This window comes from Juglans regia, chromosome 12, assembly GCF_001411555.2.
Source record: "Juglans regia cultivar Chandler chromosome 12, Walnut 2.0, whole genome shotgun sequence".
NCBI classification, from domain to species: domain Eukaryota; kingdom Viridiplantae; phylum Streptophyta; class Magnoliopsida; order Fagales; family Juglandaceae; genus Juglans; species Juglans regia.
The window spans coordinates 3,986,607-3,999,976 of record NC_049912.1 but is presented as its reverse complement, the minus strand read 5'-3'; the positions used below and the strand labels follow the sequence as shown (position 1 = coordinate 3,999,976).

At 35.7% G+C, this 13,370-nt stretch overlaps 1 protein-coding gene across 1 annotated transcript; it reads left to right on the top strand.

The window, feature by feature from the left end:
• Positions 1-10,620: 10,620 nt before the first annotated feature.
• On the top strand, positions 10,621-12,849 carry LOC108983212. The gene is made up of 3 exons (XM_018954774.2): positions 10,621-10,967; positions 11,466-11,612; positions 12,566-12,849. Exons 1-3 carry the CDS (start codon positions 10,659-10,661, stop codon positions 12,707-12,709), a joined length of 600 nt encoding a protein of 199 aa, XP_018810319.2. The 5' UTR covers positions 10,621-10,658; the 3' UTR covers positions 12,710-12,849.
• The last annotated feature ends 521 nt before the right edge of the window (positions 12,850-13,370 follow it).

The following is a 13,370-nucleotide window of genomic DNA, read 5'->3' as shown; positions in this document are numbered from 1 at the left end:
CACAACCAAAAATGTGGGACTTGAGCCGTGCCATCTACAATGGACAGACCCGACAAGGATGTCGGGAATTTAAGGGAGGTAGATTGTGATACCTCCATATGATATGGATAAGGGTAGGTAGTGTATGAGATCCCACATTGCTTGGGAATGAGAAGTTCTTACTCTTTATAAGGTTCTAATGGGGCTTCAATTGTATCAATGACTAGTCCTTTTGGAGTATAGGCCATGTGGTTTGGGCATTCCATTGGGGCATTACACGACATCTCGAGCACAAGGTCACAGGGCCCCCGGTGATTCCTGCTCAAGTTCCCAGGTCCTGCTCAAAGGGCCTCTGAGAGTTCCATGTGTCCATCCTCATCGAGCGTCCCTCGCAAGGGAGAGAGCAGCTCTTCTTCTGCCCACCAAGTTCCACTAGTAGGTATCACACTTTAGATTCAATAGGTTGTGACAATCTTTTCTTCTTAGTACACTCTGTGAGTTAATTTTTTCTTTCAGGCTCCGTTAGGGGAGACGAGGGGGCTGACATTGCCATTGCTTTTCTCTTCTCCAAAACTTTAACCAAGCCCATCGCTCGTGATCCCAGTCAGATGATGGGAGCTTTTCCTTCATTTGAGGAAACGCTTGACCAAGCTAAGGTTCCTCCACTTGAGCCGTCGATTAGAGAGCCAACTCCTTTTGAGGAAATGCTTGCTCAGGTGGAGGCTTCTTTCGAGAGTGCTTAATAATGCCGCTAGTATCTCCTCTGTTGCCCTTGGGTCTCACTCCTCCAGGCTTTATTGCAATTCTTGAGTCAACGGGTCTCGGTACTACTCCTGGCACATCTTCTGCAAGGGTTGCGGAGGCAAACCCTCCAAGAGTCGTGGGGCCAATCCCTTCGAAAGTTGTTGAGCCGACCATCTTTGAAGTCGTTGAGCCGACCATCCAGGAGGTTGTTGAGCCTACCATCCAGGAGGTTGTGGCACCGATCCTTATGAAGGTTGTGGAACCAACCTCCCAAGGGGTTCCGACCTCTTCAGAGACCTTGGAGCAGATTCCTTCCCATTTTTCCAAACTGGGGACACTGGCGTTTGTGGGGGTGATCCCTTCTTCAGTCTCCGAGCCGACCCTTCCAACTTCTTTGGACGCGACCCATCCTCCTCTGACTTCTTAGGTAAGTGTTTTTGTATCCTTAGTTCGGATTTCTTCTTCTTCTTCTTTTTCTATAATTGTCTAATGTCGTGTCGATTATTTGACCCGGGAATCTCCGATTCCTCAAACTGAGGCAGATCCTCTGAACCGTGTAGAAGTCATCCAAGTGGAGGATAGTTCTTCGCCTGCCTCGCCCCCGACTGGGAATGGTGAGGACCGTTCTGAGGCTCCCCAGTGTGAAACTTCTGATTAGGGTGGGGAGAGGTCTGGCCTTTTGCTCATGCTTCCTCGGGCTGATCTGTCGTTGGTAAGCATCAGATCTCCTCCCCCTACTGGGGGAGCTAAGCTGCCGGGAATAGGGCCAGGTTTTGAGAAGGCCCCGGAGGAGTCAATTGTGGCACAAGCTCGGAAATTAGGACCTTTGTTTGCCAATGTAAGTGTATATTTTTATTTTTTTTATGGTTCAGCTAGTTTCTATGTTGATGTTTATAACTTTTTTTTTTTCGATCTTCAGGCTGCCGATCAGTTGGCAGAGATGGTTGCTAAGGATTGGGAGGCTCTTGAGGAGGATTTTAGGGCTCAGAAGGCATTGAACACCCTTATGCACCTGCAAGGGAAAAAGTTGAGTGACGACCTTCACGACCTATCCGTGGAGCGTAACTCTTTGTTAGAGGACATTGAGTTCTGCCGTCAAAAGATTCGGGCTCAAAAGAAGGAGCTCAAGGTGAAGGATCAGGAGATCAGGGCGAAAGATCGCCAGATACAAACAAGGGATCTGAAGACCGAGCTCAAGGATAAAGAGATCCAGTTGAAGGATCTGGAAATTAAGGAGAATGATCTTGAGATCGCTTTGAAGGCCCGGGAGTCGCTCACCACCAGGAAGGAGCTCGACGATCTTCAAGAAAGGTTCGATCTCCTTCTTTATAAAAGTGGGAATGCCAGGGCGAAGGTTAGGAAACTGGAGCATAAGTTGGAGTTTACCCGGGAAGAGCTGAAGAAGTGCCAAGAGGCCATCGAGACGCTGGCATGGAGGAAAAGGCATACCAAGGAAATCCAATCTCGAATGTTCCACAAGTACATCGGGATTACTGTGTCGGGGGATAAATTAAGGGCCTCTACACCCTAGTGGGTGACAAATCCTCTTGTGGTGTTCAGTCTATCGTTGGATACTGTGGTTTGATCATCGAAGAGTCGAGTCTCCCATCCTTCTTGTTCTTGCCTTTTTGCTTATTGTGTCTCACTTGTTCTTACCACTTTGCTTACAGGGCTCAACTTCAAAAGCTTCTCTAGATTCCAGAATCTCTTCTGAGATCTGTACCCAGAGTCGCTGCCTGCTTGTTCACGGCAGAGGAGGGCAAGAATAGTAGGGGGAGTGGGGGTGGCAGTGGAGGAGGACTTTTCTCTCGGTAGGTGGTTCTCAATGTAGAAATTAACTCCGAAATGTTCTTACTTTCAAAGTTGTTTTCGTCGTTGTTTCAATAGCCGCCTACCCCATCAAACCACCCACAGCTATAGAGTTCGAACTCATTTCGTCTCCCCAGAGGCATGGGTAGGGATCTGGATGCTACAATGTGGAGTTGCCTAGATCGTATTCCTTCTCATCAAGTTTTCTTTTTGTTCCTTGCAGTCTTGATGCAATTTTCTCCGTAGCTGTATGGTTTCTGCCTTCTCCTTGCTGCATTTTATTTTTGCCGCTTTTCCTTTCATTTTCTTTTATTTCCTTTGCCTCTTTTGATGACTCTTTGACTTGTGCTCCTCTTGAGTTCTAGTCCTTAGTCGATTCCTTGTGGCCAGTCAAGAGACTGGGCTTGTACCTCGCGATGGCATGCAAGTCCAATCTAGGGACTAGCTTGTGATCTGATTGGCTATATTTTAGGGTAGAGCCCAGGGGCTCTAGTCCTTAGCCAATGCATCGCAGGCAGCAACCTAGCATGAAGGTCGGCAAGCTAAGGGACTTGTGTTTCTAGTGGCTAGTGTACGGGCAGAGTTTAGGGCTCTGGTCCTTAGCCAATACTTCATGGCCAATCAAGAGACTGGGTTGTACCCCGTGAAGGCCGGCAAGTCCAATCTAGGGACTGGCTTGTGTTTCGACTGGTTGTTGTTTAAGGCAGAGCTAGGGTGCTCTGGTCTTTAGCCAATGCATCGAAGGCAACAACCTAGCACGAAGGTCGGCAAGTCAAAAGACCTGTGTTTCGAGTGGCTAATGTATAGGCAGAGATTAGGGCTCTAGTCCTTAGCCAATACTTCGTGGCCAATCAAGAGATTGTGCTTGTACCCCGCGAAGACCAGCAAGTCCAATCTAAGGGCTGACTTGTGTTCCTACTGGCTATTATTCAGGAGCTTTGGTCCTGAGCCAATACATCGCAGACAGCAACATAGCACGAAGGTCAGCAAGTCAAGGGACCTGTGTTCTGAGTGGCTAGTGTACGGGTAGAGCTCGGGGCTTTAGTCCTTAGCTAATACTTCGTGACCAATCAAGAGACTGAGCTTTTACCCCGCAAGGCCGGCAAGTCCAATCTAAGGACTAGCTTATGTTCCGACTGGCTGTTGTTCAAGGCAGAGTCCGGGGGCTCTGGTCCTTAGCCAATGCATCACAGGCAGCAGGAGACTGAGTTTTATCTGTTTGAAGTTTTGACTGCAGGAGACAGGACAGTAGAACATTGAAGTTAGTTCATAAGAATTTTATTGACAAGTCTCTATCTTACACTGTGGGGTGGCATTATGGCATTCATACAAAATATTTCCTTAAGTGCTTAGCATTCCATGGGTGGGGTAGTTCCCGACCTTCTTGATCTTTAAATCAATAAGAGTCAGGCCTCCCGGTTGTTGTTACTAAGTACGGCCTTTCCCATCGGGGGCCTAGTTTACCTTCTTCCTGGGTGTGACTCTCGTTTGCTTCAGGACCATGTCTCTCTATATTCCCTCCATGTCTAAGGTTTAAACCTTCGGATGCAAACAAATTTTATCATGAAAAGCTAATGATCTACCAGATCGATATGGAGACTTTGTTACATGGTCTAGGGATTAATTGAGTCCGATGAAAAGATATGTTGCATTTGCAAGGTCTCAAAGATTCCTCATCATAAAAAATTAGTTTGCACCTAATCTCAGTATGTGATGATAATTATAATATGCATATGTATATATATGCATATTATATATATACATAATATATATAATACGAAAGTCTTGCTTGGCTGAATGCTTCGAATAAAATAGACACTTTTGTAGTTGGTTCCATATACAATTTGAATCACGACAAGATTATGACACAACATAAGGGAATTTTCAATTAAATAAATGTTGTTTAGTGCAATAACAGATAAACTATCTACATAATTCACTTTTCTGCACAAAATCATGTGCCTCTTAGATCGTCATTTATTTCAAAAATTTACAAAGAGTAATGTAACATCCCGCTCCCCAAGTTTAAGAATAAAGTCACTTTTAAAATTCGAAATCGGAATGCTACTACTGAATGTTGACTCAATAATACTTTTTTTATTCTCAAGAAAATGTCAGGTACAAAGATTCTATAAATTAAATATTTTTTTATTAAAATACTAAGATCATAAAAAAGAGTGTGCTGAAGCATTTATTAAAATTACTCAAATCCTATGTCATAAAAGTAATAACTTAAAATATTTGTACATGATCTAGGCCATTGTTACGCCTCCATGGACTAAGTCTCATCCTATACCTCTATCTTCATAATTATCCTAACTTGGGGTGGTTTAAAAATATAAAAATAAACTAAAATGAGTCGATGACTCAGTAAAAAACTCATCATAATGTAAACATACTTAATAGAATATTTTTTTAAAATATTTTACGTTAAAAATTTAAAATAATGATCACTCATATGTATGCTTATGTCATACATGCATTATTTTGAATTATCTAACTTATCATACTTATATTACTGGCCCAAACACTTAACCATATGTGCAAGGTTGTGGACCGGCCCCACATCCAGTGACTGCAAGGGGAGTCGCTAATAATATTCTAGCATACTATAGTGGACCACAGTTAGGTCCGTGACTTACACATCCACCCATAAATTCGAAGTGGTACTATGCATCTGAATGACCATCTGATTAACTGTTCTGAGCTTATCTTACACTTGATCTTCTAAAAGTTTACATATCTTATGCAACGTGAGATGCATAATACATACATATATATAATATGTAGAATGAAACATGATGAATGACGTGCTTGCAAATATCATGATATACGTGGTACGTAAACGGCGCAAAAAACTTGACTCACTCAAAAATGAGTAGCACAAAGGCTATCCCAAGTGCAGGAGGATGTCGCGTAATAATTAGGAATAAATTCATAAATCGTCTCCTCAGCAAAAGTTACTTAAAATCAAATTCGTTTAAAATGGTAAAAATATTCACAAAAAGAAAATAAAAATGATGGTATGTGTAATGGATGTAAGAGTGCAACAAGAATGAAAATGGTACTAGTCATGGACTATATTCATATTTTTGAATTTTTGAGTGTCGAAATAAAATGTAAAAGACTAATAAATTAAAATTAACAATCAAAGAATCAACTAAACTGAACAATCTTAATTAATTTGAAAATTAAATAATAAAACTGAAATTATTTAAGTCCTAATTAAACTTTAATCAATCTAATATGCAATGGAACTAAGAGATTAATAAAACTAAGTTAAGAATTAAACTAGATTAGAAAGTAATTGATAAAATACGAACTGAAAATTGAAAAGCCCCAAAATAAAGATTCTAGGGTTCACCCTTGTATTCAAATCACAAATTCTCAAAATTAATCCATAGCAATTGTAATCACTCTTCAATGAAAACTTAAAGAAGAGAGAAAAATAAATAACACGAAGTAAATAAACAGAAAATAAAATGCCCAAAAGTCTAAGCTAAATATCTCAAAAATATTCTATAAACCTTAAACTGAAATTAAATAAAAAGTAGAGAGTTAAAAGAGCAAGCCAAATGAATAGAGATGGAGGTGGTAGGCAATGGAGGAAGCAGCTGGAGCGACAATTGGACCCTGGAAGAGTTCTTCAAATGTGCGGCACTGCTCTGCAAAAGTACCAAATTTCGTGCAAATGATATGCTTAAATAGGGTAAGAAAGAAACCCTAATGATTTCATATTCCCGCACACAAATTCGCTTAAATTTTAGGACTCAACTTGGCAGCCACGTACACACTTCAAGAGTTCTAATTTGGAAATCTTTATTAGAGACAACTTTGTAGCCCTTTAAGATATTTTTTCAGCACATTAAGAATTGTATCAATCCAATATTTGAGCGGAAAGTTATGATTAAAATACTAAAGTATGTTCATTCTGTCTCCTAACGCATTTTGGACTCTGATCCGAATTACTCTCAAACCTCATCATTATCCTTATTTGAAGAGTCTTAGGGTACGTTTGGGTAGTGAAAAGTGTTGAGAAGTGTTGAGAATGTTTGTGAATAGTTATGACTAGAGATTGAAGTGAGTTTGTGGGTCCCATTGAGAGTATTTTGAGTTGTTTGGATGTGTGAAGTATGTTGAGTTGTTGACTTTTGAGTAGGTAGTTGAAAAATGTGTGGGTCCCATAAATATTATAGTGGTTTTTTAATATTAATAAATATTGTAATGATTTTATTTTACTTTTATATATAATAATGATAAATATTATAATGATTTTATTTATATATATAATAGTGATAAATAATATAGTAATGTTATTTTTTATTTATATATTATAGTGATTTTATTTTTAATTTATATATAATAGTGATAAATATTATAGTAATGTTATTTTTTATTTATATATTATAGTATTGTATTTTTTATTTATATATTATAGTATTGTATTTTTTATTTATATAGTATAGTGATTTTATTTTACTTTTATATATAATAATGATATATATTATAATGATTTTATTTTTAATTTATATATAATTGTGATAAATATTATAATGATTTTATTTATATATATATAATAGTGATAAATATTATAATGATTTTATTTATATATATATATATAATAGTGATAAATATTATAGTAATGTTATTTTTTATTTATATATTATAATGATTTTATTTTTTATTTATATTTAATAGTGATAAATATTATAGTGATTTTATTTTTTATTTATATATTATAGTGATTTTATTTTTTATTTATATATTATAATGATTTTATTTTTTATTTATATATTATAATGATTTTACTTTTTATTTATATTTAATAGTGATAAATAATATAGTGATTTTATTTTTTATTTATATATTATAGTGATTTTATTTTTTATTTATATTTAATAGTGATAAATATTATAGTGATTTTATTTTTTATTTATATATAATAGTGATAAATATTTTTTTTTATTTATATAGTATAGTGATTTTATTTTTTATTTATATATTATAGTGATTTTCTTTTTATATTTAATAGTGATAAATATTATAGAGATTTTATTTTTTATATATATATAATAGTGATAAGTATTATAGAATGTTTGTGAATAGTTATGAGTAGAGATTGAAGTGGGTTTGTGGGTCTCATTGAGAGTATTTTAAGTTGTTTGGCATGTGAAGTATTTTCAAAAATACGAGAATACTTGAAAAGTGTTGAGGATACTTGAGTACCCAAACATAGCCTTACACTCATTGAAAGTTTTTAGGTTGTTCCAACGTCTTGCCCACTTGAAAGTCCTTGGAATTTGAAATTAGAAATAAAATAATAGAAATTAGAAATAAAATAAAATAAGAATAATAGAATATCAAAAATATGTTGTGCATGTGAATGAACATTGTACAATAAAATCACAAGTTATAAAATTAAGCATAAATCATGCTATTAACCAATTTAAATCACAACTCGAGTTTATTCATCTTAACCATTTTTTTTTTTATCTAAAACCAATAATAATGTAATAAAATAAAATAAATATATATGTTCTAAATGTATAAAATATGCAATAATTCAGCTCAATCACTGGCTTCCAAAGAATTGGCTTTAATAATAATATATATAGCTAGCTAACGTACACTAATCCTAATTTATGATTAAGCTATTTACCTTATAGTGTTACTTCTTAAAATTTTCAACACAAAATAGATCACGGTGCTGGACTGGGAGGTTTGTTGTTTTTTTTCCAAATAACACATGAAAGAGAGATATTTATATAGAGATTTGGGAGAGGGTGACGATCAGTTTGAGTTGGACTTGATTAAAGAATTTTACTATGAAGATGACTTGTAGATCTGTATCTCTATTGGAATAGGATACTGATGAGTTCAAGTTCGAGTTGGACTCGATCACGATCATTCAAGAAGAGCGTTTGAATTTAAAAACATGATCTCGTAGTTCATTCAATATAAGATTGGCAGTGACTGAGACTGCGTATGAGACTTCAATCAGTGATGATTTTAAATTGAAATAAATTTCTAATAACCGATCTTTAAATTCTAAAAGGAGTCTAACCCCTTCAATAAATAATAAATGAGATTTAACATAGTTATAAGTCTAATTAAAACTCCTAATCAATCTCAATAATTTATCGCTCATGAGCTTATCTAATATGGCCCATTAATATAATTTAGGCCCAATAAAAATGATTAAATATCCTAATAAATAAAGCCGAAGTATGAATTCAATATCTTAATTCTATAAAACCATCTAGAGTGGGAGAGTTGAGCCTTCTCTCTGGGTCTTTCGCCTTTTAGGCGATTTCAGAGGTAAAGTTTTTTGAGTCTTCTTGAGTATTGGCTTATGAGGGTCAAGTGTTATGTAAAAGATTGCAAAAAGGTAGCAACGCCTACATTTATCTGTGGATGAAGAGGCGGTTTTTGGATTTCCCTTCAGGGGAGAGTGATGATGTTAAGTACAAAGGTCAGCGGAGTCTCATTGGGAAAATCTTCATGGATCGTGTGGTGGGGAAATAGATTGTGGCAAATTCCATGGAGAAAATCTAGCAAATTAGTAAGAAAGCTGAATTTCAAGAAGTTGCTAAGAACACTTTTGTGATAACATTTGCTACCCATGCTGATAAAGATCGGATTCTTGATGGAAGACCATAGCTGTTCGATAACAATTTGTTTGCACTAAGGGAGTATGATGGAATTATACAACCTTCGCAGATAAAGTTTGAGACTTAGGTATTATGGATTCAAATTCACAACTTACCATTGGGGCAGATGACGAAGGACCATGGTCAGTTTATTGGGGCGACTGTGGGAAGAGTTCTTGATGTTGACACAGTGGAGGATGGTGTAGGGTGGGATCATTTTTACAGGTTAAGCTTGAATTACCTCTACATAAACCAATTGCTCGTGGGCGTTTTGTTCATTCTTTTGGTCGTAAGTTATGGGTGCAATTTCGGTATGAAAAGTTGCCCCGTTTCTGTTTTAAATGTGGCTGGTTGACTCATGATATTAATGGTTGTCGACAAGAAGGAATGGTGTTGGGGAAGGAACGGGAGGCAGGGATGCAGTTTGGGGCATGGCTCAGAGCTGAAGCTGGGATTCGAATGAAATCCTCTTTTGCATCTAACAATCATAGTGACGGTCAAAAAGAGGCTCACTTTCAGCATCATCGACGGGAAGAGGGTTCGGTAGATAGCACCGATCACGGTGGTGAGACCTTGATGCCGAAAAAAGAACAGCTCCAAGGTGTGGCAGGAGGTGGCGGTTATGATGTTAGCGAGATTGGCAGCAATATTTTCAAAACTGGGTGATAAGATTGGAATTTCTGTGGCGATTGAAACAGAAACTATATTTGCTTTTGAAAATGGGAAAACTGGGTAATATTTGTTTTTAATATTATTATTTTGAAATTTGAAAATATTGAATTATTTATTAGATTTTATGTAAAAATTTAAAAAAATTGTAATGATGAGATGAGATGAGATAAGATGAAATATTTCTTATATCCAAATGGGCCGATTTACTAATTTAAAAATAAAACAATTATTTTCTTTATGTTTGAAACATCTATGAGCTCAAGTATTAGATAACATATTAATGTAATTAATATTGTATACATTACTTCTAAATGCTAATTAGATCTGCAGTTTATTAGTAATGAATATAAGGTTATTTTTTCAAGTCTTTTCATGATTGTAAATCATATTAATTAATCTCAATATGGTTGGTAGAGAATCAAAGACTGCAATTGTGATTTACGAGAAAATTTTATTTCTTCGCATTACTAGCATTAAAATAATATAATTCTAATAATTTTATATGTAATTTAGTTTAATTTGTATAAGTTGAATAATTTTTTTATTTTTATTTTAACAATATTGGTTTTATTTAATTAAAATGTTAGAAAAATAAAAACAAAAATAAAGAGTAAAAAATATTTGTAGAAATTGAATAAGATTTAAATAGAAAAAAAAATTTGCTTATCATTATTTATATCATATCGATTTATTATTTTATTTAAATAAATATATTTTAATGTGTAAATATATCTATTTAAATAGAAATAGAAAAATGACAAAACCCATCGGTGAGGGACGTATGGCTTCTGAAAAACAAAACAGATGAGAGCTTCTGAAAGAACAAAAAAAAAAAAAAACCAGAGAGAATCAAAGACAAAGTCCACCATGACAAATTATGATGTCCGAGATTCAAACTCCAGCACGATGATAATCTCCAAGGAAGTATCTCCTCAAAGCGTCTCTAGGATCAAGGGTATGCTTGAAGGACCAGAAATCTCTGATCTCCTCCGAGAAGTTTGCAACACAACCTCAAAGGACTTGTACCTTGACCTGGTTCGCGGCAACCTCAAGCCCCAACGAGTCGTACGTGGCCGAGTCACCTGTCTCCTCTCGGTCACACTCGCTATTAGTGTAATAAATTCCATATCTCTTACCTCCCCTTTTGTGTATTCGTTGTACTCTGCATATCGGATATTTGTCTGGTCACTGAGGGAATGATGGCAATTACTTTACCAGTGAAAGTTTAAATTGAACCATTTTTTTGAGATTTTGCTTTTCCGATGTCTGGGTTTGAGTAAAATGGTGTCTTTATGCTTCGTTTGGCTTCTGAGAAATGAACCAACATAAACAGATTTGGGTTTATCGTATTGGTCCATGAATTGGGAGGTAACGCCCTATCAAACGTTTTATCTCTGATATAAGATCTTTTAAGGAAAATTATACTCATATAGGTGCGTAAGATGTTGACTAATATCATATCTGGGAATCTGAGCAAACATATATTTGTTTTGTGGGTTACTCAAAATATGAGAATCAAATAGGTAGTAAAAAAGGTTGTGTTTTTGCACATACTGTTAGAGATGCAGAAAAATGGAACGTTCTTTTAGATTATTACTCATGGTTTTGCAGAATTTCTACGGTTCAATGCATGGAGCGGCTGTTGCGGCTGTTGCTGAGATGGTGTCAATTGCTTGTGCTAGAACCATGGTGGGTGAGGACAAGGAACTCTTTCTTGGGGAACTGAGTATGTCATATCTCTCCGCTGCTCGAACTAATGTAAGTGTTTTTTTCCCATTTCACTTTTTGTTTTGATTCATATAGGTGATTCACATTTGTCAAACGCTAAATTCTTCACCAGATACAATTGTATTACAAAATAGATCTCTATATAAATCCATGGAATGGTGAGTCATTCAAATAAAGATGATAACCCCTAGGATTTTTGTATTTACTGTGAAGGCAAGCATTTAAGATGCTCTTCATATTTGGATTGCAATTCGAGTGTCAAACTAAGCTGGTTTTGTCTTCTGTGGGCAACATTTTTTGGACGGAAAGGCGGCTTTAAAATTTTTATCTTTTCTTTGAGTGCTGGACTCTTCACTTGAGATGCCATATTTGAAGTTGCCTTGGAAGAGAGTGAGAATCACATTGGCAATGGAAATTAAAACTGATCATGCAGATGAAGGCATGAGTTTTTTGGAATAATATAACAACAACCTCATTCTTCTTGCGAGATTCTTGAGTAAGAGTGACTTTGATACTGAAATTGCTTGTTTAATGTATCGCATCCATCGATTTGATGACCCAAAGATCCCAGCATCTCTTACAAGTGGCCAAAAGGATGATTATAGTTTGCAGCCTGTATCACAGCAAGTATTCTGTTTGTCACAAGTATTGAATAGGAACTTTTTATACCCGAAACAATGGTATCTCCAATTATAGCCCCTCTTTGGCTAATGATGTGCACTCTCACGGTTCAAGTACAGATAAATATGTGCTCTCAACTCACTAGCATTAAGCCATTGACTGGCTCACCGAAGGAGAAAACTCTAGGCTGAAGCCAATTAATACCGACTTGTTACCATGATGTCTTGCTCTTAAATGGATTCTGTTAGCAAACACATACACATGCTTGATTATTATGATTTAGTTTACTGTTTTCACAATGTTATGAATATTTATTTTTCATTTAAAATTTCCTTTGAGGTGGACCTTATTTCTACATACAGGCAGAGGTGATAGTTGATGGCTCTGTAGTCAGGAGTGGAAGAAATTTGACTGTAGTTGCAGTGGAGTTCAAGCTTAAGGAAACTGAGCAGTTGGTTTATACTGCTCGGGCCACTTTCTACAACATGCCTCTTTCAAAGCTATGAGAAAATCCAACACTTTCTAGTTTGTAAAACCCCTTAAAATTTACATTGTTCGGCATATCATACATTCTCTCTATTCTCTCTCTTCTTTTCAACAACTCAATACATCTTTCCAAATCACTTCTAAATTTTGTTTTTTTTAAGAGGTTAAGTCCCTCATTTGCTTCTCTTCCTTCCATCTATATCTATACTTGTTTCCTACATTGCGGCAATGCGACTTGCATCACTCAAGCCAGACACTTCGTGTGTAACATTGAAGCCTTGGGTTTTATTGGTACAAGCCTTATCATAACATTTCTTATTGGAAAAAAGTGATTAAAATTTTTTTAAAAAAATATTTCCCTATATTAAAAACTTTTCTGATTAATTGAACGAAAAGATAAACGAAAAACTCTATTTACAGTCATTTTTGCATACTCTTTACATATTCTATTAATGTGATTGATTGCGTCACTTTTTTTTATATAAAATAACCATTTTAGCCAATCACATCAATGAAGTTCGTAAGGAATGACTGTATGTAACATAACTTAAAGATAAATTATGAAAAGTTAAAAAAAAAAATCAAGCTTTTATGTCAGTACGAGTGATTTTTTTTTTAAAAAAAAAAAAGAAAGATGTGCAATTGTTTTTTCTTATGTATTCATGTCTTATCAAATTTGTA

What these genes read in the sequence shown, in the direction of transcription:
- LOC108983212 (XM_018954774.2), top strand. Translation starts at nt 10,659, where the DNA reads ATGAGAGCTTCTGAAAGAACAAAAAAAAAAAAAAACCAGAGAGAATCA. An exon ending in CGGTCACACTCGCTATTAGT is followed by an intron (nt 10,968 to 11,465) that starts GTAATAAATTCC and finishes ATGGTTTTGCAG; the next exon opens with AATTTCTACGGTTCAATGCA. An exon ending in TCTCCGCTGCTCGAACTAAT is followed by an intron (nt 11,613 to 12,565) that starts GTAAGTGTTTTT and finishes TTCTACATACAG; the next exon opens with GCAGAGGTGATAGTTGATGG.